The sequence below is a fragment of the Ahaetulla prasina genome, chromosome 3 (assembly GCF_028640845.1).
Source record: "Ahaetulla prasina isolate Xishuangbanna chromosome 3, ASM2864084v1, whole genome shotgun sequence".
Taxonomy (NCBI): Eukaryota; Metazoa; Chordata; class Lepidosauria; order Squamata; family Colubridae; genus Ahaetulla; species Ahaetulla prasina.
The window spans coordinates 115,139,568-115,167,375 of NC_080541.1; the positions used below are offsets into that span (position 1 = coordinate 115,139,568).

General features: G+C 39.6%; 1 protein-coding gene across 9 annotated transcripts in view; it reads right to left on the minus strand.

The window, feature by feature from the left end:
• Positions 1-27,808, minus strand: part of PDE4DIP (phosphodiesterase 4D interacting protein) — a 473,453-nt gene that overhangs the window by 40,756 nt on the left and 404,889 nt on the right. For all 9 annotated transcript variants that reach the window (XM_058176225.1, XM_058176217.1, XM_058176218.1 and 6 more), the window contains one exon: positions 20,150-20,344. In XM_058176225.1, the coding sequence (XP_058032208.1) occupies positions 20,150-20,344 (195 nt within the window). The remainder of the gene's footprint in view (positions 1-20,149; positions 20,345-27,808) is intronic.

The window sequence follows — 27,808 nt, forward strand, 5'->3', positions numbered from 1 at the left end:
CATTGAGAGGTCCTAAACTTCATAGTAGCCCCAGGGATGGACCAACCCTTGCTGCTAGGGTTGTCATGGCTATGGAAGTGGAACCCCCATATTAACTGGAAGACGGGAGTCTTACGTTTCCGCTCTAGGACACTAAAGGGGGAGAAAAGAGAAACAAAGGAGGGATCTACCGTGGCCATGTTCCATGACACGATGGGGGCAATGATCGAGCAGATAGAAGGGGAGGAGAGGATACCTAAGGAATACTGGGACTTGCGAGAAGTCTTTAGTGAGAAAGCATCAGATGTTCTACCTCCCCATAGGCCTACTGACTGTGCAATAGACATCCTTCCAGGGGTAAAGCTTCCAAAACCAAAAGCTTACCCCATGACCCAAAAGGAATTGGGGGAGTTACGTAAATTCATAGACAAAAACTTAGAGCGGGGGTTTATCCAACCGGCTAGGCCTCGTGTGGCCGCACCAGTGATGTTCCGAGAAAAGAAAGATGGCTCTTTCATCTTATTGTTGACTATAGAAACCTTAACGCAGTGTGCGCCGAAAACATATACCCCATGCCGCTCATGAAAGATATGTTAACGCATCTAGCAAAAGGAAAGTTTTTCACCAAATTAAACCTACGAGAAGCTTACTACAGAGTTCGTATAAAGGAGGGGGATGAATGGAAAACCGCTTTCAATTGCCCTCTAGGGTATTTCCAGTTTCGAGTTTTGCCCTTTGGACTGCAGGGGGCGCCCACAGTTTTCATGCAACTAATAAATGAAATACTCCATCAACATTTTTTTAAAGGAGTTCTTGTCTACCTTGACGATATACTTATCTATACAGAAACAATGGAAGAACATATTAAACTAGTAAGAGCAGTTCTCAAAAAGTTATTATCTGCAGAACTTTACTGCAAGCTATCCAAATGTGATTTCCATCAAACTAAAATAGACTACTTGGGGTACCGCATATCGGTGGATGGACTAGAAATGGACCCAGAGAAAGTGAAAGCTGTCTTGGAATGGGGCCCCCCACGCACACGCAAACAGTTGCAAAGTTTCTTGGGATTTGCAAACTTTTATCGTCAATTCATCCCCTCCTTTGCTCAAATTGCTTTGCCAATCACCAACCTCTTAAAAACTAAAGGAGATAAAAAACCCAAACCATCATTACCTCTTGAATGGACAATGGAATGTCAAGCAGCGTTTGAGAAATTAAAACGACTGTTTGCCGCTGAACCTATTTTAAAACATCCCGACATGGATGTTCCTTTTGTGATACAAGCTGATGCTAGTGATGTAGCAGTCGGAGCCATTTTACTCTAAAACAATTCCGATGGTAAACTACAGCCCTGTGCTTTCACTTCTCGAAAATTAACTGAAACTGAAAGACGATGGGCTATTTGGGAAAAAGAAGCATTTGCAGTCCACTGGGCTCTTCGCACATGGAGACAATTCTTAGAGGGTTCTAATCATCCTTTTGAAGTTTGGACTGATCACAAAAATTTAGAAGCGCTAAAAACTCCTAGAAAACTTTCGCCTAAACAAGCGCGTTGGGCTCAATATTTTAACCGCTTTAATTTCTCCTTACATTACATTCCTGGAGGGAAAAACTTTTTGGCAGATGCTCTTTCACGTTTGCCCCAATACAATGCTACACGCTCCGAGGTGGTTCGCCCAATACTTCCCATTCAACAGTTAGCAGCTCCAGCTATAACTCGAAGCCATACCAAAACCGAGTCATCTCTACCAGATGAACTAACTAAGTCGTTTAAGGAAGCTTTGAACTCTGATGACTGGTTCTTGGCGCATTCGCATGAATGCACACTACATGATGGACTAGCTTGGATTGGAGCGAAACTATATGTTCCTTTATCACTCAGAGAAACCATCCTACAACGATGCCATGATGCCAAAATGGCAAGACATTTTGGATTTGTAAAAACCTTGCATCTTCTTAAAAGACAATTTTGGTGGCCAAATCTTAAAAAAGACATTCAATCGTATATCTCAAGTTGCCCTGTTTGTGCATCATCTAAAAGGCCTCCAGGAAAACCTCTTGGACTACTTCAAACAGTAGCCCGACCAGGAGCTTCATGGAAAGAAATATCCATGGATTTCATAGTGGAGCTACCCGAAAGTGCAGGCAATGCTGTAATCTGGGTAGTCACAGACCTTTTCTCCAAACAAGTCCATTTTATTCCATGTTCAAAAATACCCTCCTCAAAGACTCTGGCGAAGTTGTTTGTGCAACACATTTATAGACTACATGGAGTTCCTGAACGCATCATCTCAGATCGCGGTGTTCAATTCACTTCTCAATTTTGGAAAGAATTTTTGTGACTGATTGGCTCCACCCAAGGATTAAGCTCCTCCCATCATCCCCAGACTAATGGAAGTTGTGAACGCTCAAACTCGGTACTAGAACAATATTTACGTTGTTACATTAACTATCAACAAGACAATTGGGCAGACCTACTACCTTTTGCAGAAGTAGCCTACAATAACTCAATTCATAGTAGCACAGGATTTACTCCTTTTAAAATAGCTTCGTGCCAAGATTTTGTTCCCATTTCAGAACTCCCAAAGGAGAAAACCACGGTTTCCTCCTTGTCAGAATGGATAGATCAAATACAAAGCACATGGAAAATAACTCGTAAGGCGATCGATGACGCTCACCATGCACATAAAAAACAAGCAGATAAAAAAAGATCCCCTGAGAACAAATACCAAGTTGGAGACAGGGTTTATCTCTCCACCAAATATTTACAAACCACTCAGAAGTCTAAAAAACTGGGACCTAAGTATGTGGGACCTTTCCCCATAGTGAAAATCATCAACCCCGTGACTGTACAGCTAGAATTACCAAAAACACTTAGAAGAATTCATCCCGTTTTCCATGTCAGCTTGCTGAAACCGGAACACACATCTACTTTCCGTGCTGACCATATACCCCCTCCTATACCAATTCTCATACAGGGTGAACAACATTTTGAAGTAAAAGAAATCTTGGATTCAAGAAAACATAGAAATAAAATTCAATATCTCATTGCTTGGAAGCACTTCCCTTTGTCCCAAGCCGAATGAGTGAACAAAGAAGATGTTCGTGCTTCAGAAAAGATAGCTCAATTCTATAAAAAATATCCTGACAAACCCTAACTTTTCTCTTTTTCTTTCTAGGACTGACGTCCTTGTTGCAGGAGGGCCGAATGTCAGCCTCCACTCCAAACTTCGTATCACTTTGTACTCCTTATATTCAGTTGTTAGATAGCATGGGATTGTATTTCTAATGTAAATAGCTATTGGATTCAGGTTAAGTAGAGAGGGGCCTTTAAGAGTGTCGGTCTGACATAATTAAGGTGGGAGGGGAGATTAATGTTTTGAATTCAACAGGAATGTTTGAGCGCGAACTCTAACGGACATTGCATTCCTGATATGATTGACAACCAGAGACCTGCGGAAGAAGATTACCACGGGACCCCGGGAAGGAGCTGGCATTCGACCAGACCTGATGACCTTTTGGAAAAGAGGAGGGAGGAATAGGGGTAATACAGATTGTTAGCCATATTTTGTCTCAGATTCAACTTAGCACTGCTGCTATACAGATGTAATTAGTAAAAGTACTTTTCTTTATTTGCAAATGAAGTCAAGGTGTATTCTTTCCTAGATATAATCAGAGGCAGCCTGATAAGTTGTTTTATTTCTATTTGAAGGTCTTTGTATTCTGTTATCGTCTCCAGTTCTTGTCTTCTATTCTTCTGTCTTTTTAAAAATGTTTTATAATATAATATAATATAATATAACAACAGAGTTGGAAGGGAACTTGGAGGCCTTCTAGTCCAACCTCCTGCCCAGGCATGTAGGATGGTTATCCAACATTTTCTTAAAAATTTCCAGTGTTGGAGCATTCACAACTTCTGCAGGCAAGTCATTCCACTTATTAATTGTTCTAACTAACTGTCAGGAAATTTCTCCTTAGTTCTAAGTTTCTTCTTTCCTTGATCAGTTTCCACCCATTGCTTCTTGTTCTACCCTCAGGTGCTTTGGAGAACAGCCCGACTCCCTCTTCTTTGTGGCAACCCCTGAGATATTGGAACACTGCTATCATGTCTCCCCTAGTCCTTCTTTTTATTAAACTAGACATACCCAGTTCCTGCAACCGTTCTTCATATGTTTTAGCCTGCAGTCCCCTAATCATCTTTGTTGCTCTTCTCTGCATTCTTTCTAGAGTCTCAACATCTTTTTTACATTGTGGCGACCAAAACTGGATGCAATATTCCAAGTGTGGCCTTACCAAGGCATTATAAAGTGGCACTAACACTTCACGTGATCTTGATTCTATCCCTCTGTTTATGCAGTCCAGAACTGTGTTGGCTTTTTTGGCAGCTGCTGCACACTGCTGGCTCATATCTAAATGGTTATCCACTAGGACTCCAAGATCCCTCTGACAGGTACTACTGTTGAGCAAGGTACCACGTATACGGTACCTGTGCATTTTGTTGTTTTTTTTGCCTAAATGTAGAACCTTATTTTTTTCACAGTTGAATTTCATTTTGTTAGATAGCGCCCAATGTTCAAGTCTGAAAAGATAAGCCTACAACCTATGCTATTAAGTTCATACCCCAAGCTCTGGAAATCATTCTTCACAGAAAGTACATCCTTTTGGGACAGATCATTTGTGCCAAGATGTATAATAGCATCAACATCAGAATCTTTACTGGCATTCTTGACTATCTTAAGAATACGCCTCTTGTCTCTGCTGGCAGTAGCACCAGGTAGACACCTGACCTCTTTCAAACCTCCATATCCTTTCCTAAATTTACATCCCTTACAATTGAATCACCAATCAGAAGGTGGCTTCTCTTTTTGGATACCATGCTCTTCTTGTGTGACTGATCTGTAATACTTGATGCACACTTTTCCAAAGTAAGTTCTTCATCTCGGACCATAATCCCTTGATTGTTTGAGTTATCAGTATCACAACTACCTTGATCTGTCACTTTAGTGTTCCTATTAAGGTCAGCAAGGGCACTATATCTGTTATACTGGGACACTGTAAAAGCTTTGTGTTTATGGTTCACAGCTCTCACCCTGCCAGATCCCACGGTTGTCCATACGGCCCTTTTCCTGCAGGATCTTTGTGGTAGAGGGGGCTGATGGCACAGCAGCTGGAATGGCTGGATTGGGCACCTAATTTCTGCTTGGAGAGCATAGATTAGAGATTCTAGATAGGTAATCTGTCCACGTAGACTGCTAATTTGTTTACAAAGAGGACAGTACCCAAATTTGAAAAGAGTATTGCGAAAGACAGCTGCAAAACAAGTATTGCACTGAACTAAGCCAGTCATTTTGAAATAGAATAAAATCACAATCTCAAGTGGACCAACCCTGAATATATTATTGCTATTTTTGATTTATAGTGATTAGATTAGATTCGCGCGAATGAAAATGAGAAAGAAAGAAATGGAGGCAGTTTCCCACCCCCAATTTCTCCTCAAAGCAGCAACTATACTCACGTGCTTCTCTGAAGCAAAATGTGAATGAGATGGAGGCAGTTTCCCACCCCCAATTTCTCCTCAAAGCAGCAACTATACTCACGTGCTTCTCTGAAGCAAAATATATATGTTTGTGTGTATATATGTATGTAAGAGAGTGTGTGTGTGTGTACATATGCATACATACATACATACACACACACACACATGTATGTATGTATTAAATATATGAATAGTGTGGCTTCTGGGTATCATTCATTTTGATACCAAATAATAATAATAATAACATTGACAATTTTTGTAACCTTACATTGATCATGCTCACACCATCATGATAACATTGTACAATCATCTTTCAACTTCTAATCCTTTCATCTGTAAACTAATTTTAACATCTTACATAAAAATATTCATAGTAATATTGTGCTATTTCCCCCTATTCCAGTTTCTGCCTCTGTTTCATATCTTAATAATACAAATATTATATTAATAGGTGTTCTATTTCTCTTTCCTCTCTTATCCCTTTTAATATTTCAATTCTTGTAAATTTTAAAATTATATTAACATACTCATGTCATTGTCATAACAATATATGTATTGCAAGCAAGGCTGTTAACATATTTACTCCACCATATATATAAAATCCTTCGTTGTTTAATTATTCAATATTTTATTATTCAATGCTAATAGCCATGGTAACCTTAGTGATGTTATTTAAATGTGTATAATACAATCATCTTTCATCTTCCAATCCTTTCCTCTACCTATTAATTTTAAAACATTATATAAGAATATTAACAGTAACAGATTAACAGAGTTGGAAGGGACCTAATAGGTCATCTAGTCCAATCCCCTGCTCAAGCAGGAGACCCTATACCATTTCTGACAATTTTTTCTTGAAAGTCTCAAGTGATGAAACTCCCACAACTTCCGAAGGCAAGCTGTTCCATTGGTTGATTGTTCTCACTGTCAGAAAGTTCCTCATTTCTAAGTTGAATCTCTCCTTGGTCAGTTTCCATCCATTATTCCTTGTCTGGCCTTCAGGTGCTTTGGAAAACAGCTTGACTCCCTCCTCTTGGTGGCAGCCCCTCAAGTATTGGAAGATGGCTATCATGTCTCCCCTGGTCCTTCTCTTCACTAGACTAGCCATGCCCAGTTCATGTAACCGTTCTTCACATGTTTTCGTCTCCAGTCCCCTAATCATCCTGGTTGCTCTCCTCTGCATTTTTTCTAGAGTGTCAACATCTTTTTTATAGTGTGGTGACCAAAACTGGATGCAGTACTCTAGGAGTGGTCTTACTAGGGCTTTATAGAGTGGTATTAGTACCTCACTTGATTTTGATTGTATCCCTCTGTTAATGCAATTTAGGATTGTATTGGCTTTTTAAGCTGCCACTGCACACTACTGGCTCATACTTAGCTGGTTGTCCACTAAAACTTCAAGATCCCTCTCACAGTCACTGCTATTAAGCCTGGTTTCCCCCAGTTTATATATTTGCTTTTAGTTTTTCTTACCTAAGTGTAAGACTTTACTTTTCTCTACATTGAATTTCATTTTGTTAGATAGGGCCCAGTGTTCAAGTCTGTCAAGATCCATTTGGATCTTGACCCTATCTTCTAGGGTGTTAGCTATTCCTGCCAGCTTAGTATCATCTGCAAATTTGGTGAGTTCCCCTTCTATTCCCTCATCTAAGTCATTTATGAAGATATTGAAGAGTATTGGGCCTAAAACAAAACTTTGTGGCACCCCACTGCTTACTTTTTTCCATGTAGACTTAGACCCATTAAGGACTATTCATTGAGTATGGTTTGTCATCCAGTTGTGAATCCATCTGGTGGTGAAGCTATCTATCTCACATTTTTCTAGTTTATGAAGAAGTAGGTTGTGGTCTACTTTGCTGAATGCCTTGCTGAAGTCTATTATGTCCACAGTATTTCGCTGGTTACTAATTTAATCATTATGTTGAAGAATGCATATGCATAATAATATTTCCTCTCTTCCCAATTCCTACCTCTATTCTAAATCCAAGTAGCACACATCTTATATTGGTGGATATTCTGCTTTTACCCATCATCTCTTTTTCACTTCAATGTGCCAATTCCTACTGATTTTTTGGCTTGTTTTCCATACTCCTTTAATGTTTTATTTCTCATGTATCATTCTTGTTTGGTATAAATGTTCCTTCTATCTCTACCTCTATCTCTCGCTGCCAGATCTTCACTATGTCTATCAGCATCCCTATCCTCATTTCAAGGATATCTTTCTGCCTATCTAATTCTATTTTTGAGTCTCTAAATACATTGTCAGCTTGATCTATTTCCTCCCTTGTAATTATCTCTACCTTCTCCTTATCTTTTGGGTTCATTTGTTGTTTTGTCTGCTCTTCTCTTTACTGTTTCTATTCTCTCCTCTATTACCTGAGTTTCCTGTTCATTTTCCATTGTCATTTGCTGCACATTTTCTAATCTAACATCAATATCATGCATCAGATACTTTATCACTCCGTGGTTCTTTGTTATAGTTTCATACATGCTTTGAAGCATCAATAATATTTCTTCTTGCATTATGCTTGTGTTTCCCTGTTGAAGCATTTTTTCTTACTTTAATAGCTCCAAGAAATATACACAAATCTATCAAAATCCCAAACTCTTAGTTGTCTGTAATATCAATAAGCCAATATTAAAGCTTTTCATTCAGTCCCAAAATCAATTTATTCCTTCCAGATTTTCCCTTGTCTTCATCACACATAACCAACTCTTTGACTTCAGTGATAGTTCCAAGTATTTGTGAACCACTCTACTTAGCAATCTTCAAAAGTCTCAGCGATTTTTCCTCCTCAGTCTTTTTTTTTAATTGAAAAAGTTTTAACAAACAAAAACATTTCCCCTTTCCCCTCCCCCACAAACCCCTTCCCCTCCTCCCCGGCTTCCCGGGTCAATCACAAGGTATTGTTATACATAAACCAAACATAGAATAAAATTTTCCCTTCTAATCCAATTAACCTCATCCAAATCTTTTCATTTCCCAACCCTCCATTACATAAAATAATACTTCCTAATTATTCAAAGGCAATCTGATATTTCTTAATCTGATATCTGTTTTGTAAATAATCAATCCATTTTTTCCATTCAATTAAATATCTTTCCTGTGTATTGTCTTTCAAAAAAGCTGAGATTTTAGCCATCTCAGCCAAATTAGTAACTTTCAATATCCATTCTTCTATTGTAGGTAACTCTTTTTTCTTCCAATATTGTCCAATCAACAGCCTTGCTGCTGTTATTAAATTCAGAATCAATTTAGTCTCAATCCCTGTACAATCCGTTATAATTCCCAAAAGGAAAAATTGCGGCAGGAACTTTATCTTCTTTTTCAGGACATTTTGAATAATCCACCAGATTCTTATCCAAAAGGCCTTAATTTACTTGCAAGTCCACCAAATATGAAAGTATGTAGTGTCATCACAGTCACACCTCCAACATTTCGCTTGGATCTCAAGATACATACGTGATAATTTTTTGGGATCTAAGTGCCATCTATAAAACATCTTATAAAAATTTTCCCTTAAATTCTGTGCTTGTGTAAACTTAACATTTCGAACCCAGATTTTCTCCCATATTTCCAACATTATTGGTTCCTGAATATTCTGTGCCCATTTTATCATACAGTCCTTTACCAAATCCTTTTCCGAATCTATGTCAAGCAACACATTATACAATCTCTTTATATGCTCCTGGGTCTGATTTCTAATTTGCTTTATTAAATTTTCCTCCCTTTGCATTATACCAATTTTTTGATCTTCTTTCCATCTAGCACTTAGTTGCCCATATTGAAACCAAGTATAATTCCTCCCTTCTTCATTTAATACCTGTAATGATTTTAATTGCAATCTACCTCCTTCAGCATACAAAAGTTCTTTATAAGTAATCTGTTCCTGTTTCTGTTCTATATTTATATTCTCTATTGCATGTCTGGGGCTCGCCCATATAGGAATCTTATAGTCTAGTTTATAAGAATATTTTTCCAGACCATAAAGAGCACTTCTCAACACATGATTCTTAAAAGCCCTATCCACTTTTTCATAAAATAAATACGCATGCCATCCATATAACAAGTCATAACCTTCTATATTCAAAATTCTTTCCTCCGTTAAATTAAACCAGTCACTTATTACTGAAAGGGCTACTGCTTCATAATATAGTTTAAAATTAGGCATTTTTAGGCCACCTCTTTCCTGTGAGTCCTGAATTATTTTCATTTTAACCCTCGCCTTTTTACCTTGCCATATAAATTTATTAATCCCAATCTGCCAATCCTCCAAATTTTTATCTTTCTTAATTATTGGTATCATCTGGAACAGAAACAAAAATCTAGGTAACACATTCATTTTGATAGCTGCAATCCTCCCCAATAGCGATAACTGCAATTTTTTCCAGACACTCATATCGTTCTGAACTTTTTGCCATAGCAAGTCATAATTATTCTTATAAAGTTTCTTGTTCGATGAACTAATATAAACCCCTAAGTATTTAACCTTTTTTACCACCTCAAATCCTGTCATTTCCTCTAGTTTTTGTTTCTGTTGTATAGACATATTTTTGATTATCACTTTTGTTTTATTCTGATTTATTTTAAATCCTGATACCTTTCCATATTTATCAATTGTTTCCAACAAATATCTACTTGAATTTATAGGATTTCTTAAAGTAACCACTACGTCGTCTGCAAAAGCTCTAACTTTGTACTCATATTGTCTAATTTTAATTCCCTCTATTTTCGTTAACTCTCGTATTTTATCCAATAATGGTTCCAGAGTCAAAACAAACAATAATGGTGATAAAGGACATCCCTGTCTCGTTCCTTTCGCAATCTTAATAACTTCTGTCAGACTACCATTTATTATAATCTGAGCTGTTTGCTCTCCATAAATCGCTTTAATTATTCTAACAAAACAAACTCCAAATTGCATTTTCTCTATTAATTTAAATAAAAAATCCCAATGCAATCGATCAGAGGCCTTCTCCGCATCCAAAAAAATAAGTGCTGCTGAAGTATTCTTCTTTTCCAAATATTCCAATATATTAATAATCTGTCTAACATTATTCCTCATCTGCCTCCCTTTTATAAAACCAGATTGATCAGTATGAATTCTTTGTTGTAAAACTAACATTAATCTATTTGCTATTATTTTAACAAAAATCTTATAATCATTATTTAAAAGTGAGATCGGCCTGTAATTACCGGGTTTAGAGCAATCTTGCTCCTCTTTTGGTATCAGTGAAATAAAAGATGTTTTCCATGACGGGGGTATTCCCCCTCCTAGTTGTATCTGATTAAATAATTCTTTAAGTGGGCCTAGTATTTCATCCTGTAGTTTTTTATAATAACTTGCTGTAAGACCATCTGTACCGGGGGTTTTCCCAATTTTTAATTGTTTAATTGCCTCCACTATTTCTCCAGTAGCTATCGGCCGATTCAACTTCTCCCTTTGTTCTAATGTTAGAGTATTAACCTTATAATCTTCCAAATAATCATAAATGTCCCTATTTGATATTTTATATTTTGCATATAGAGTAATGTAAAATTCTGAGAAGGCCTTTTTAATTTTATCCTGTTGATATAGCTCTTTACCTTTATATTCTATTTTTTGTATGACACGTGCTTTCTGTTTTTTCCTTAAGTTATATGCCAACCATCTCCCAGGATTATTCGCATTACAGAAGTTATTATGTTTAGCATATTGTATATTCGTTGCCACCTGGTCTGCCATTAACATATTAAATTGACTCTGTAATATTCTTATAGCCTCTTTAAGTTTGTGATCTTGTGGGTTTTGAATTAATAATTGTTGTTTCTTTTGAATTTCTTCTCCCAAGTACCTACGCTGCCTTTGTTTATTATTCCTCTGCCTATTGTCCAAATATATCAATATACCTCTAATAAAAGCTTTACTTGCCTCCCACACAGTTCCTATAGGTGTCCCCTTGTGCATATTAAAATCAAAAAATTCCTTCATCTGTTTCTTACAATGATTTACATTATCCTCATATCTAAACAGATTTTCATTCAGCCTCCATGTTCTACCACCTTTTTTCCCTTGTAATAATTCCATCCATACTGGGCTATGGTCAGTTAAACACCTTGGAAATATCTCATTTTCTTCACCCTAGAAAGCAAGTCATTAGAAATTAAAATAAAGTCAATACGTGAAAAAGATTGATGCCTATCGGAAAAAAAAGTAAAATCTCTCTCATCTGGATTCCGTAACCTCCATATATCTCTAAACTCAAAGTCTTCCATCATTTCAAAGAAGGATTTTGGTAGTTTTGCATGTATAGGTATCTTCTTAGAAGAGGTTCTCTTATCATTTCTTGTATCAATTATTCCATTCCAGTCTCCTAATAAAATAAACGAACTATAATCCCAGAGGATCAACCTCTCATGTAACATTTTATAAAACTTTTCTTGTTGCTGATTAGGTGCATAAATACCTATCAGCAAAGTCTTTTTTGCATCTATCACCAGTTCAATAGCAATAAATTTTCCTTGAATATCTGCCTCAATTAACTTAGCTGGTATATCCTTCCTGATATATACAACGATTCCAGTTTGCTTTTTATCCAAAGCTGATGCAACAAAATGTTTACCTAGTTTTGAGTTAATTAAGTATTTTTGGTCTGATAATTTGATATGTGTCTCTTGCAGGCAAATCACATCATTTTTAAATTGTTTCAAGTAGTGAAATATTTTCCTTCTTTTCTGAGCTGAATTCAAACCATTAACATTCCATGACAAAATTCTATTTGCCATTACTGGCCTCCTGAAGCTTTGAAGCAGACAACGGAAGATCCTCCTCCGGTATCTTCCATCTAGCTCCTCCCACAGCTTCCATACTGGGGTCCTGACTTCTACTTTGAAGCTGTTGCTCTTCTTTATGCTTAAGAGCTCCTCTTGTCACCCTTTGCTCTTGTGGTTCCTCTGATGCTGGCAGCAATGAAGCCTCTTGAATCACCACACCTTCTTGGATCTCTTGAAATTTTTCTATCACTTCTATTTCAACTTTCAAAACTGTAGAAAGAAAATCCTTTGCCTTTAAAACAGTGTCAATTCTATATCTCCTTCCTTGATAAAATACTGTCAGACCAACTGGCACCTTCCATCTGAATTGAATTTCGTGTTTTTTAAGTTCTTGTGTAAAAAAAACCAAATTCCTTCCTATCTCTTAACATCTTGGAAGGAATCTCTTTCAGGACCTTCAGCTCCTGTTCTCCAATTTTCAAAGTTGTCAGATATGCAACTTGCAAAATCTGATTTCTCATAGTTCTTTTCACAAAATAAACCACAATGTCCCGAGGAAGCTTTCTCTGTCTTGCGATCCAGGAATTAACTCTATATATTTTATCAATTTGGTAAGCTACCTCTTGGGGTTCCACTTCAATAAATTCAGCCAATGTTTCTGATATTATTTTTCTTAGGTCCTCTCCTCTCTGTTCCTGCATGCCATGGATTCTAAGAGCTCCTTTCATAAGTTTGTATTGCAATATCACAACCTGATCTTCATTTTGATCCACTTCTTTCTGAACACCTTGCATTTTGTCTTCTAAATGCTTATTTGACTGAGAGATCTGTTGCATCTCTTCTTCCAATCCCTCAATTTTTTTACTCAAACCTTGAACACCCATCATAATATCTTCTCTTATTTTTGCATTAAATTTTTCCATCATCTCTTTTTACCTATCTTCAGAAAGTTTTAATTGTTCTTTCAATATATCCTCAAGATTTGCTTCAGATCCCCTTCTTCCAGAAGGCTTTAAAGGTTTAGCCGCCATTCTGTCTTCAAAAGAATCAAGAATTTAAACTTAAAAACTTTCCTTTACTCCTTTCAGTATAGGAGAGCTCCGTTTATAACAATCCACAAATAACGCTACTTTGTTGTACTAAAGAATTCACTTTCGCTTTCAGACGCCATTTTAAAAGTCAATTAATCAGAGACAAAGAGAAGTTTCAAATTTCAAAAGGGGGAGTCAGTGTACTTGCCATGTTGTATCTACTTCAAAGATCGAACGCTTGTGAAATCCCCGCCTGCTTAGAAAATCAATCAATTTGACAAGTCCGTTTGAGCAGAAGTGACTCCTACTCCTTTTTCCTGAAAAAACAGGAGCACGTTTGAAGTCGGAGTAAATGAGGTTCGATGGGACCTCAAATCCAGAAAAATTCCCTCTTAAGAGCAAACCCCCTGGAGAGATCTACCACTCCCCCACAGCTCTGCACACCCCCTTTTGCCCAAGGGGTATGCTAAGGTCAGTGAACAGTGATTTATACTGTTTCACTGACTTTTACGATCTTCTAACGCGGAGCGCCCTGTTAGAGCACCCTGCAGGAGCGGTGACGTCACTGGAAACCCCCCTCCTCAGTCTTGAAAACAATAATTATCATGCAGCAGAAAACAGTCTTCCAGATGTTTTTTATCTCCACTTTGTATTCCTAATTAATCCCAAAGACTTCTCAGCTTTGTAAAAATATAGTGTTTTCGTTCTTTCACCAGTAGATGGCATCCTCGCCTAAAATTTCAGCATTGCACCCAATATAATAGCTGAAAACTGTTCTGACTTTCCTTCAAATAATTTGTTCCACTTTTTCCAATACACAGTCCAATATTTCCAGCATTTTAAAATGCCTTTTCAAAGTATGCTAATCAAATATTCAAATCCAGTCTTCCTGTATTTTAAAATTTTTATCCTTTCTTAAATTACATTTTTTTCCCCAAGTCTGATTTTTCAAGATGTTTTTTCTCTAAGTATTTTTTCACCACTTATAACATTTAGAAGAGATATCTTTCTGGGGTTTCTTTTCTTTGGGATTTAATCTCTAGTAAAGAAGTTGAAAATCATCTCACCAAGCTCCAAACCACTATTCAAACACTGCTCCAGCACATTTCTTTCTTCGGTTGTCCCAGCTTCACAAGAGCCCATAATGGCCCCCTCTTCTTTTTCATTGTTGGATAGGAGAGTAAGCCTCTGATCAAGTAGGAGAGTTGCAGCTCTCCACAATCTGCAAGGCATCCCTCCTTTCTTTATCATCCCTGCAGGGTGACTTTAGCCCTTTAAGGCCCCCCCAATGAGGAGAGTTCAGCTAGGTTCCCGGAGTCCTGCTTCCTACAACTGTAACACAGTGATGCCAAACCAAAAGTCCTATTCTTCTGTCTTCATGTATCACCATGTCCACTATCCAGACTTTTTGTCTTTTTTATCCACAATTGTTAAATCTGAGGTGTCATGTGGCAATGCCTGTCTGTTTCAATTCTAAAGCCCCAGACACTTTAGTTTCTTCATTTTCTATTATTTTCTCTTTTTTATGGTCCCACCAGTTCTTGCTTGCAGGCAAATGGTATTTCTTACAGATCTTCTAGCGCACCATTGTTGCTACTTTGTTGTGCCTATTTTCCTTGGTAAGTGGATTATTATTAAATTTATTTGCCACCCATCTCATAGTTCAAAGTGATACTTGTCAAGTTTCAGTAATATTAATGCCTCACAGACTTTTTACCAGAGATGAAATCAAATGTTCAACAATGGTATTGATACGTAAAAGAAATTAGATGCAACCAGAAAACATTAGTTTTGGTTCCTTCTGCAGTAGAGTGAGTAACTCAGTTGTGGGAGTAGGACTACGTCCAGAATAACTTTGCTTTTGAAAAATAATACAATTTGGAAATAATTTTTATTATAATTATAGTAAATACATTATAAAATTCCATACATTCTATATATCTGAAATTGGTTTCTATTAAAGTCTTAATTTTCTAATTTTCACTAACTTGCTAAACAAGGACAGATTTTTCATTCTTCAGGCAGAAATTACTTTATTCCATGATTTATATTTGCTCATTATTGCTGTTGATAATTATATACTAAATGGATTTTATCAATGGTTGTGGTTTTTAAAATCCCATAAGATGTTCTGCTTCGTAAAACTAATGAAATATTGAAAATATTGTGTCTTATTTAATTCTGGGATGCTTATATATTTCATATCTATTCACTTCATGTTTTACTTTATTTTTTTGCCTCTTTTTTGTTTCTTTTTTTTCTTCCTTTCTCAAAAATGTTTTATTAAAAGTGTTTTAACTATCAGAAACAAATAACAGGACATCAGAGTTTGGAATTTCCTATACTTTGAAAAACCCATAGGTAGAGCATGATTCCTGGATTTTTTTTTGAGTTGCTTTGCCAGAAGAGGTCAATAGAAAGCATTTTATTTTTTTGTTATGTGAAGAAGTAACATATTGCATCTGTGTGTACATTTCTGTTCTCCCTACATGTGTCTGTCTGACTTTAGAAACCCTGGGCAAAATGATAATCAAAGAATGAATTCAGCTATAGCTGATGCCTGATAGACTTTTACCAAACCCAACATAAAAACCACCTACTTTAACAGAATCCATGGATATGTGATTGTTTGGGTGTGTCAAAATAAGCAAGATGTTGGAATGGTATATTCATGCATACCTCTGTGTGTGTGTGTGTGTGTGTGTGTGTGTGTGTGTGGTGTTCATGCATGTGCAAAAAAGGCAAAATTTGTACTGCAAAGCAATGTCCACCATCACCGTCCTCTGGAATGGGGTTCCCCCTGAGATCTGGATGGCCCCCACTCTGCTATAAAATGGCTATGAAGACTTAACTCTGCTCCCAAGCCTTTTGCACTGGTTTCTTTCTATTTGGTCTGTTTCACTTGCATCTTTTATCTTTATCTTTTATCCTTTATTGATTTTATCATAATCTCTTTGTTTGATTGTAGTCAGCCTCCAGAGTCCTTGACAGTTAGGCAGTGTACAGTTTAATAAATAATTATTACTTTCCTCTTTTTGACCTCCACCCTCATCATGAATGTCAATAGCTTTCAGGATTTTTTTCTTAGAGATATTAATGAGAGGTGCCTGAGTTCCAGAAAACTTAGACCGTCTCATGTCTGTCACCATTGACACACCCACCCATTGACTCTGGGTGTTTTCTGCTTATGCCCCAAAAACAGGACTCAATGAAGACACCAAGGATCAGCTCTAGAATGAATTGGAGACTAAAATCTGTGTCTGCCCAGAAGATTTACTGCTCCTCTGTGGTGACTTAAACGGTCATGTGGGAAACAGTCGAGATGGTTACCAATGCCACGGGAACAAAGGTTATGGAAACCACAATGAAGATGGATTTCAAATCCTGAACTTTGCAGAAGCAATTGATCTCGTGGTCTGCAACACATTTTTCAAGAATCGTCCAGACCATCTCATTATTTTCACCAGTGGCGGAAATAGCAGTCAGATCAATTTTATTCTCTTGAGAAGACGTGACCTTCCCATGGTATGCAACACGAAGGTCATCCTCTCTGATGTTCTTGCCCACAACATAAATTACTTGTTACAGATCTAAAAATAAAAGGCCATAAGAGAATGAATAGCACCACAGGCCCTGAGAGGATCAAATGGTTGAAGTTGCAGGACCACAAAGAAGCAGAGACCAGGAAAATCATATTCCCACCTAGCAGTGCTGCTACAAGTAACATCACCTGGTCAACATTCTTTTCTGTCATCAGCACTACCAGAGAAACTCTCCATGTCACAAAATCAGGTCACTGTTATATTGACAAATTAACATGCCTAAGGACTGACTAAATACACAAGAAAATGCAGGAAAAGAAGCAAACCTTCAAGAAATGGCAGGCAGATAAGACTGAAGAGAATTGACAAAACTATGTAACCACCAAAAGAACAGCCAAGAGAGTGGTTATTGAAGCCAGGGCAGAACACTGCCAAGACCTATATGACCACCTGGAGATGAGGGAAGGATAGAAAGACATTTACTGATTGGCCAAAAAATGGAAGAAAGCTGCATCAAGCATTACATGTGCATGAAGGACAAGAATGGCAAACAATTCCAAGGCAAAAAGGAGATCCTGCAACGATGGCAAGATCATTTCAATGAGATCTCCAACACTGAATTCCCACATCCACCAGTTCCAGAAGGCACACTTCCATGGGCCCATTCTACTCATAACTGAGGAAGAAGAAACAACAACAGGGACAAAAAGCTATCTCCATGCCACGGAAATGCAAATGCTCTGTTGAACATTGGGCATCTCCCTTCTTGACCACATCACAAATGACACCATTCAATAACATTTTGGTGTGGCACCAATTATAGAGAAGATGAGAGAAGGCTGGCTCCACTGGTATGGGCATATTCTGAAAGCAGTACTTTCCACTGTTACCAAGACTGCCAACTAAAAATCAATGGCTGGTGACCTTGTGGGTGGCCAAAACAGAGATGGCAAGATACATCAACAAAGATATGCAAGCCGTGGGCCTGAGCCCTGGAGATGCAGGTGACCATGAGAAGAAGAAGAAGAGGAGGAGGAGGGGGAAGAAGAAGAAGAAGAAGAAGAAGAAGAAGAAGAAGAAGAAGAAGAAGAAGAGGAGGAGGAGGAGGAGGAGGAGGAGGAGGAGGAGGAGGAGGAGGAGGAGGAGGAGGAGGAGGAGGAGGAGGTGGAGGAGGAGGAGGAGGAGGAAGAAGAAGAGGAGGAGGAGGAAGAAGAATTAATGAGAGGTTAGGGCAATAATCTTTTTACACTGCAGTAGTAATCCAATTGTTTAGTTTGACCTCTCCATCTTAAAAAGGGCAATTAAATACTTTCTTATTCACAGGAACATTAATTGCTCTTCCAACCCATTGTCCAAACCAACCCAATATATACAGGTATATCTACCCAGGAGGGATAGATATACCTGTATCAGGGGTGAAATCTAAAAATTTTCCTTACTGGTTCTGTGGGCTTAATTGGTGGGCATGGCTTGGTGGTCAGGTGACTGGGTGTGCATAGCCAATAATAATAAATAATAAAAATAATAAACAAAGTACACAAAACAGTAAGAGGTACCAAAAACCAACTTTCACACTTTACACACACACACAACACAACAGACTCACACACAATGTAAAAGCAGCTGCACTTCACCCAAAATGGCCCCTGCAACAAGCAGGAGCCTCACACAGGCACAAAAAGCCCCAAAATCAACTTTCACACTTTACACACACACACACACAACACAACACAACTGACCCACTCTCACACACACAAAATGCCACATACAGCTTTATGAGATTTTTTGTGTTTGTGTAGTTAGACTGAAACACTATGGCAGCATGTGGAAGCCTTCAGCCTAGTATGGCTTCCAAAGCTGACAGGGGTCCCCTCCACAGAAGAAAACACACCAAATCTCAGAAAGCTGCACAAATATTTTATTTTATTATTTTATTTATATTTTTAGATAGAAGCAGCTAAATTTAGAACATCCTTAACTTTAAATTGCTGTCTAAAAAAAGCTCCAAAAAACCCCCCCAATTAACTATTTTTTTAAAGCTCCCCCCTTACTTACCCAATTGAAGGGACTAGGCAGGCAGATTAAGTTGCTCACCGATGAGATGGATTGCAGGCAGGCAAATTGAGTTGCTAGCTGATGCAATTGATTGCAGCAGCTGAAGCAAGGCAGGAAAAGTGAGCGAGCCTGAAAGAAGCAGCAAGCTGCCAAGTAGGCAAGTGAGGACTGAGCAATTGGGTGAGCATGGGCGGGGGGGGGGGATTTTTGCTACCGGTTCTCCAAACTACCCACCCCCATCACTACTGGATCACCTGATCCGGTCCAAACCGGGAGCATTTCACCCCTGACCTATATATATTGGGAAACCAATGATGATCACTGAAGGTCTTCATACAAGGTCGTTACCCATGATTCACTTAATCAGAGTTTATTCAATCCATATTTTTGGATTTGTACAATACATAAATGCTCAAGAATTGGATTCATATAATATGGCAGCCCAAGCTGTGATTGACTAGTTTGTATTTTAGTATCTTGTGCTGCTATGAGATACCAAAGACATGTAATTCATGTTCATAGAAACCAAGTTACAATTAAATATTTTTTAGTTCATTACAGCCTGGCAGTTCTGCTAAACTGTTCACTACCTCTGATCAAACTATCTTAACCCCCTCATGAAGCAGAACAATATTAATCCGCCCCCCAAAGCTCCAAATAAATCACACCAGTGAATCTATCTATGATTTTACTTATGTTTAATTTTTATCCCCTCTTTATTATTTTTTATAAATAACTGAAGGCAATGAGCATATATAACAATCCCTCCTTCTGTTTTCCCCAGTAGCAATCTTGTGAAGAAGGCTGGGCTGAGAGAATGACTAGCCCAAGGTCACTTGGCTAGTATTTGCCTGTCTAGATGGTTCAGTGGCTAAGACACTAAGCTTGTCGATCAGAAAGGTTGGCAGTTCAGCGGTTTGAATTGCGTGAGCAGGGGGTTGGACTAGATGACCTCAAGGTCCATTCCAACTCTGTTACTGTTACTGTTTCTTAGCTGGCTTTCATTCCTAAAATAGGACTAACACTCACAATCTGCTAGTTTCTATATCAGCACCTTCACCACTACACCAAACATGCTCAGCTGCACTCTATATTTGGAACCTCTAAAAGGTCAGTCACAAATCACCAAGGAAAGAAGCTAACAATGGTCTCTGCTATGCTTGGCAATGATAAAGGTATCATGCAGAAATGCTTGGGCATGTCATGCAAAGCAACATGCCACATGGGGTACTGGGCCAGGAAGGCTCACTTTCTCCAATCTGCTTCTGGAGCATCTTCAACTCCTGCTGTGCCTCAGTCAGGGAGAAGGCTGGTGTTATGCAGCAGCCAAGCAGGGGCCTTGAATATGAAGATGGGGGTCCCAAAGACACACTGGAGGATGGTTCTGAGTCCAGTGAAGCCAAAACCAAACCTGTTGGCTTGGACAAGGAGTCATCATAAAGGCCTATAGAGGGAAAAGAGGAAAAACAAGAGAGTGGCAGGTTAAATTAGGACATCCTAAGGAAATAGATTATTCCCAAAAGATACAGATTCTTAAACAGAATAACTTTTCGCTTCCTCTTTTTTTAACCTGATGGTAATTATGAATGCTACTGAGCCAAAATTTGGATGAGGATCTAAGAAGGCATTCTGAGCATTTCTTATTTCATATCAGATTGCTTAAGATAAAGCAAGAAGAAACAAAAGCAGCAGCTTCTCAGAGGTACTTACTAAAATACAGCTATTTCTACACATATCCATTCAGCAGGCAGCATTGGGAAGGGTTTTATTTTTCTCTTTAAAATAATGGTATGGTGATAGCAAGCTTATTTAGCATAGTTCCTGCAAGTCAGACTGTTAGAGGAGCCCAGCAGCATTTCAAAAAATAAAATTGGCAGCAGTATGGCTGCAGGCAGCCCATTTACTGGCTAATTCTGCCTGCTGTTTAGCTTTGCTTTTTTTAAAGTGCTAAAAGTATTCAGGCAAACATGAAAGTGAAATAACTCTGAAAATGACACCATTGTGAGAGTATAGTAAGCTATGCAACCAAGCTCATCTCCCTCACAATAGCACCTGTGAAGATACTATTTTATATTTTATATATTTTATACTGACCAATGCCTTTGTTAGGAGGTTAAGTAACTGTGTCAGACTGTCTCTGATTATATTTAAGAAAGAAAACACCTTTTCATTTGAAAATAAAGAAAAGTACTTTTACCAAATACATCTGGAATACAGCTGTGGATAGTTGAATCTGAGACAAAATATGGCCAACATCCCATATAACCTCATTAGTCCCTCCTTCCCACAAGAGGTCAGGCAGGGCTGGGCCAATGCCAGCTCCCTCTCGCCCCCCGTGGTAAACTTCTTCCGAAGGTCTCCGGCTGCTTGGCATGTCAGGAATGCCGGTTTTGTTGAAAAGCCCGCACATCTGGCCTTCATGCTGATTTCAAACCTTTCCTCCCCCCCTCTCCTTTTTTATGTCAGACGACACTCTTAAAGGGCCCTCTTCTCCTTTCCTGTATAGGATAGTAATACACCTTAAGTCTATGAGCTATTCTACATTAAACATAATAACATTGCAATCTAACTACTAAATATAAAATGCACAAATAGAAGTGAAGATTGGAGTGGAGGCTGACATTCGGCCCTCCTGCAACAAGGACATTAGTCCTAAAAAAGAAAAGAGAAAAGTTAGGGTTTATCAGGATATTTTCTATAGAATTGTGCTATCTTGTCTGAAGCGCGAACATCTTCCTTGTTCACCCATTCGGCTTGGGACAAAGGGAAGTGCTTCCAAGATACAAGATACTGGATTTTATTTCTATGTTTTCTGGAATCTAAGATTTCTTTTACTTCAAAATGTTGTTCGCCTTCTATGAGAATTGATATAGGAGGGGGCGTATGGTTAGCACGCAATGGGGACGGGTGTTCTGGTTTTAGTAAGCTAAAACGGAAGACGGGGTGAATTCTCCTCGGTGTTTTTGGCAATTCTAATTGTACAGTCACTGGGTTGATGATTTTTACTATGGGGAAAGATCCCAGTTTTTTAAATTTTAAAAATTTAAATTTAAATTTTTGAGTGGTTTGTAAGTATTTGGTGGAGAGATAAACCTTATCTCCAACTTGGTACTTGTTCCAAGAGACCTTTTTCTATCAGCTTGTTTTTTGTGTGTACGGTGGGCATCATCAATAGCTTTGCGAGTCATTTCCCATGTGTTTTGTAATTGATCTATCCATTCTGATAACGATGAAATCGTGGTTTTTTCCCTCTGGAAGTTCTGAGATGGGAACAAAGTCTTGGCCAGAGGCTATTTTAAAGGGAGTGAATCCTGTGCTACTATGAACTGAGTTATTGTAGACTACTTCAGCAAATGGCAATAGGTCTACCCAATTATCCTGTTGATAATTAATGTAACATCTTAGATATTGCTCAAGTACCGAGTTAGAGCGTTCACAAGTTCCGTTAGTTTGGGAATGATGGGAGGAGCTTAATCCTTGGGAGGAGCCTATTAGTCGTAGAAATTCTTTCCAAAATTGGGAAGTGAACTGTACTCCTCGGTCTGAGATTATGCGTTCAGGAACTCCATGTAGTCTGTAAATGTGTTGCACAAACAATTTTGCCAAAGTTTTTGAGTTAGGTATTTTTGAGCATGGGATGAAATGTACTTGTTTGGAGAGCAAGTCAGTCACTACCCAAATAACAGTGTTGCCTCCACTTTCAGGTAATTCTACTATGAAATCCATAGATATTTCTTTCCATGGAGCTCCTGGTCGAGCTACTGTTTGAAGCAAACCTGGAGGTTTTCCAGGTGGTCTTGTAGCAGCTGCACAGATGGAACAACTTGCTATATAAGATTCAATGTCCTTTTTAAGTCCTGGCCACCAAAATTGTCTTTTAAGGAGGTGCAATGTTTTCACAAATCCAAAATGTCCTGCCATTTTACTATCATGGCATCGTTGTAGTATGGTTTCTCTAAGTGATGCAGGAACATATAGCTTTGCCCCAACCCAAGCTAGTCCATCATGGAGTGTGCATTCATGTGAATGAGCCAAGAACCAGTCGTCTGTGTTTAAGGCCTCTTTTAATAACTTAGTTAATTCATCTGGTAGTGATGTCTCGGTTTTAGTATGGCTTCGGGTTATAGCAGGAACTGCTAATTGTTGAATGGGGAGTATTGGGTGTACTACCTCGGAACGAGCACTATTGTATTGGGGCAGTCGTGAAAGAGCATCTGCCAAAAAGTTCTTTCCTCCAGGAATATAACGTAAAGTAAAGTTAAACCAGTTAAAATATTGAGCCCAGCGTGCTTGTTTAGGCGAAAGTCTTCTGGGAGTTTTTAGGGCTTCCAAGTTTTTGTGATCAGTCCAAACTTCGAAAGAGTGGTTAGATCTCTCTAAGAATTGTCTCCATGTGTGAAGAGCCCAGTGAACCGCAAAAGCTTCCTTTTCCCAAGTAGCCCATCTTCTTTCAGTTTCAGTCAATTTCCTGGAAGTGAAAGCACAAGGCTATAGTTTACCATCAGCATTGTTTTGGAGCAAAACAGCTCCAACTGCTACATCACTAGTGTCTGCTTGTACCACAAAAGGAAAATCCATGTCGGGGTGTTTTAAGATAGGTTCAGCCGCAAACAGCCGTTTCAACTTTTCAAAAGCTGCTTGGCATTCCATTGACCATTCAAGGGGTAATGAAGGTTTGGGTTTTGTATTTCCTTTAGTTTTTAGGAGGTTGGTGATAGGCAGAGCAATTTGAGCAAAGGAGGGGATGAATTGATGATAAAAATTCGCAAATTCCAAAAAACTTTGCAGCTGTTTGCGCGTGCGTGGGGGTGCCCATTCTAAGACAGCTTTCATCTTCCCTGGGTCCATTTCCAATCCATCTGCTGAGATGCGGTATCCCAAATAGTCTATTTTTGTCTGATGAAAATCACATTTGGATAGTTTGGCATAGAGTTCTGCTGCTAATAATTTTTTGAGTACCGCTCTTACTAGCTTTATGTGCTCGTCCATTGTTTCTGTGTAGATAAGAATGTCACAAGGTAAACGAGGACCCCTTTAAACAATTGTTGATGGAGTATTTCATTTATCAGTTGCATGAAAACCACGGGAGCCCCCTGCAGTCCAAACGGAAGTACTCGAAACTGAAAACAGCCCAGGGACAGTTGAAAGCTGTTTTCCACTCATCCCCTTCCTTTATGCGAACTCTGTAGTAAGCCTCTCATAAGTCCAATTTGGTGAAAAACTTCCCTTTTGCTAGATGGGCCAACATGTCTTTCATGAGTGGCATGGGTTATACGTTTTCGGCGCATATGGCATTTAGGTTTCTATAGTCCACTATGAGACGAAAAGAGCCATCTTTCTTTTCTCGGAACATCACCGGTGCAGCCACTCGAGGCCTAGCCTGTTGAATGAACCCACGCTCTAAATTTTTATCTATGAATTTGTGTAATTCCCCAAATTCTTTCTGGGTCATGGGGTAAGCTTTTGGTTTTGGGACTGTCTATTGCACAGTCAGTTGGCCTATGGGGGGGGGGGTTAGTACATCCGATGCCTTTTCACTAAAAGAAAGATTCTCGAAAATCCCAGTATTCTTTGGGAATCTTCTCCTCCCCTTCTATCCGTTCCGTCATTGCCCCCATCACGTCGTGGGGCACGGCAGGCTCCTCCCTGGTGTCCCTTTCCTCCACTTTTGGTGCTCTAGAGCAAAAGCGTAAGACCCCCGTCTTCCAGTTAATATGGGGTTCCACTTCCGGAGCCATGACAGGCCTAGCAGCAGAGGCTGGTCCATTCCCGGGGCTGCTATAAAGTTTAGGATCTCTTGATGGTCTCCCATCGTCATCTCTATTGGTTCCGTTACAAAATGGGCGGGGCCTCCCCCGTCACAGAGCTATCCAACTGACAAAAAGCTATAGGTCTACTCAAAGTTCTTAGTTTTAGTTCCATTTTCTCTGCTACCTCGGGGCTGATGATACACCTGGTACACCCGGAGTCTAGGAGAGCTAGCATTTCCCCTTTATTTCCCGAGGGAGGGACATGCAGTTTGACTGGGATTGTCAAAGGGCCCCATTTCCAATTCACCAGAAGGTCTTCATCGGAATCGGAAGTGGTATCGCTGTCATCGGACATGGTCGAAGTCCCATGCTCCTCCTCGATGGAAGTGGCCTTCTTGGCAACGCCTACTCCTGCCTTTGCCAGCTCTTGCGCCTTGGTAGTTGGTTTCACCAGTCCCTTTCCACCACTAGGGGTCGTCTTTGGCACCAGCTTCACCTGGCAGTCAGCTGCTCGGTGACCTTCCTTTCCACATCTGAAGCATGTGGTGGATCGTTGCCTCCCACTCTCAGAAGTAGGGGAGTCCTTTGGAGGGCCTCTAGGGAAATGGGCAAGGTTTTGCCTCCCAGCGCACTCAGCCCGACTACGATCCTTTGCCATTTCGATTTCCATCTCTGCTGCCAGGGTATACCAGCCGTGCAGTGTGGTTGGAGAGGCCCGCACCCGGCACAGTGCATACAGGTCCCCATTCAGGCCATCTTTGTAAATATCCACAAGGGTCACCTCCGACCATCCTCTCATCAGGGGAACCAGATCACTAAACTCCTGGTTGTAGTCAGCCACTGGTCTCCTCCCCTGTCTGATGGTTTTCATTCGGCCTTTGGCCTTCTGCTCTGCCAGGGGGTCCTCAAATCTCCTCCTCAGGGTGGTCATGAAGTGATCGTAGTTTTCCAGTAAGGGGGAGTGTCCGTTGTATAACGACACAAACCAGGCAGCTGCTCTTCCTGTTAGGTTTTGGGTCATGGCTCTAACTTGCGCTGCTTCCGACCAATACTCTTCTCCCCCCCAGTCCATCATATGGTTATTCACTAACGCCAGGAACAACCCTAACTCCTTGGCATCTCCATCGAATTTTCCAGACCGGGGGGGGGGGATTTTTGGCTTTTTTCTTCCTCTGCGCAGCCTCACTCGGCCAGCAGGCGGCCTCTGCCCTCCATCCGACTTGGCTACCTCTGGGGAAGGGGTTTCTGGCTCTGGTTCCTCCAAAACCTCTTCGTGGTGGGACACCCCTCCAGCTGTTCCCCTTCATCTTCATCCCCCTCCCTACTGGAGGACCAAATAGGGGATTCATACCTTCGGCGAACTGCTTGCCTCTCTCTCACCTCTCGGTAAAGACGCAATGCCTCATCCAACTAGAGCTTATCTCTGATTTCCTGCTCTCGTTGCCAATCTGAAAGCCTTTCTTTTTTCTTTCTCCTTGTAGTCACTCCAGAAGGAAGCTCTTCGGGGTCTGGCAGACTGCCCACCCCAACCACCATTTGGCCTTGTCCCATTTGTCTTCCAACTGCAATTGTTCCATCCACAGAGCTCTGCTCTCCTCCAGTTTAGCGTGAAGCGTAGCAGTAGACATACGTTCTGGTACCTCCTCAATTTCAGGGGTTGGCTGGCTTCCCATCGAAGTTTTCTTTTCGACCCCCTCGGTATTTAAATTTAAATCCTGGTTGGTCGACATGGTGGTGAGATTCAACTAAATGTCAGACTGTCTCTGATTATATTTAGGAAAGAAAACACCTTGACTTAATTTGAAAATAAAGAAGTACTTTTACCAAATACATCTGGAATACAGCCATGGATAGTTGAATCTGAGACAAAATATGGCCAACATCCCATATCCCCTCATTAGTTCCTCCTTCCCATAAGAGGTCAGGCAGGGCTGGGCCAATGCCAGCTCCCTCTCGCCCCCCGTGGTAAACTTCTTCCGAAGGTCTCCGGCTGCTTGGCATGTCAGGAATGCCGGTTTTGTTGAAAAGCCTGCGCATCTGGCCTTCATGCTGATTTCAAACCTTTCCTCCCCCACCCTCTCTTTTTTTATGTCAGACGACTCTTAAAGGGCCCTCTTCTCCTTTCCTGTATAGGATAATAATACACCTTAAGTCCATGAGCTATTCTACATTAAACATAACATTGCAATCTAACTACTAAATATAAAATGCACAAATAGAAGTGAAGATTGGAATGGAGGCTGACAAACTGGTCAGTTCATGCTAATGAACTATTTGTATCAGTCTGAATCTCAAATGGGAACCCTTTTCTGGGCTCAGAGCTATTTAAGATTAATTAATGAATTAATTAATTAATTAATTAATGACTTGCATATACATGTAGAGAAGATATTTTTGCAAATCATACAAGCCCTGAGAAGTAGCTTATTCTTTGGAAAATAGGACAAAGTTTGAGTTATTTTTACTGGTTGAAATGAAGGGCCTCAGTAAGCAAGATGAAATATCAAGACATGTATCTAGTAGATAAATTGTCTCTCCCCTCCTTCTCCTTCATGGCACAGGAATAAAAGTTAAATTTGTTATATCCATCTACTCTGGAAAACCCCCAAATCTAAAAACAATAAAAACAATATAAAAAGTGTTAAAAGTGTTTAAGAACCATTTTTAAATGGTGACCATCTTAGATTTCTTAAGGAAGTTGACTGGCTGTCAGCTTTGGAAGCCGTATTAGGCTGGAAGCTTCCACGCTGCCACCTTCTCCTGTGTGGAAAAGTAGGAGGGTGAATTTAGTAGAGGGATTGTCCTTAGAAAAAACAGCATTCTTTCTTTTGGTCAAGGTCAGGATGATCCTGAATCTGGAGAAGGAGTGGTTGGAGTGCTGTCTCAAGATGGGACGAGTGGTGATTGGAGCATGTGATCGACTGATGATTGAGGGGATGGTTTTGGGGTTTTTGATTTACTGAGGGAAAACCCAGAACTCTCGGTTGTAGGTTTTCCCACATATGCCAGTATACCTACTCAATTAAAAAGAACTTTGAGAAATGCTTGCTTCAGAGTAAAAACTGGAGAGGGATTGTTTTTGAAACGTTGACATTGGCAACAAATTCAGCTTGCTTAGCAATGATGATGCATGGGCATCCTAAGAAAACCTACCACTT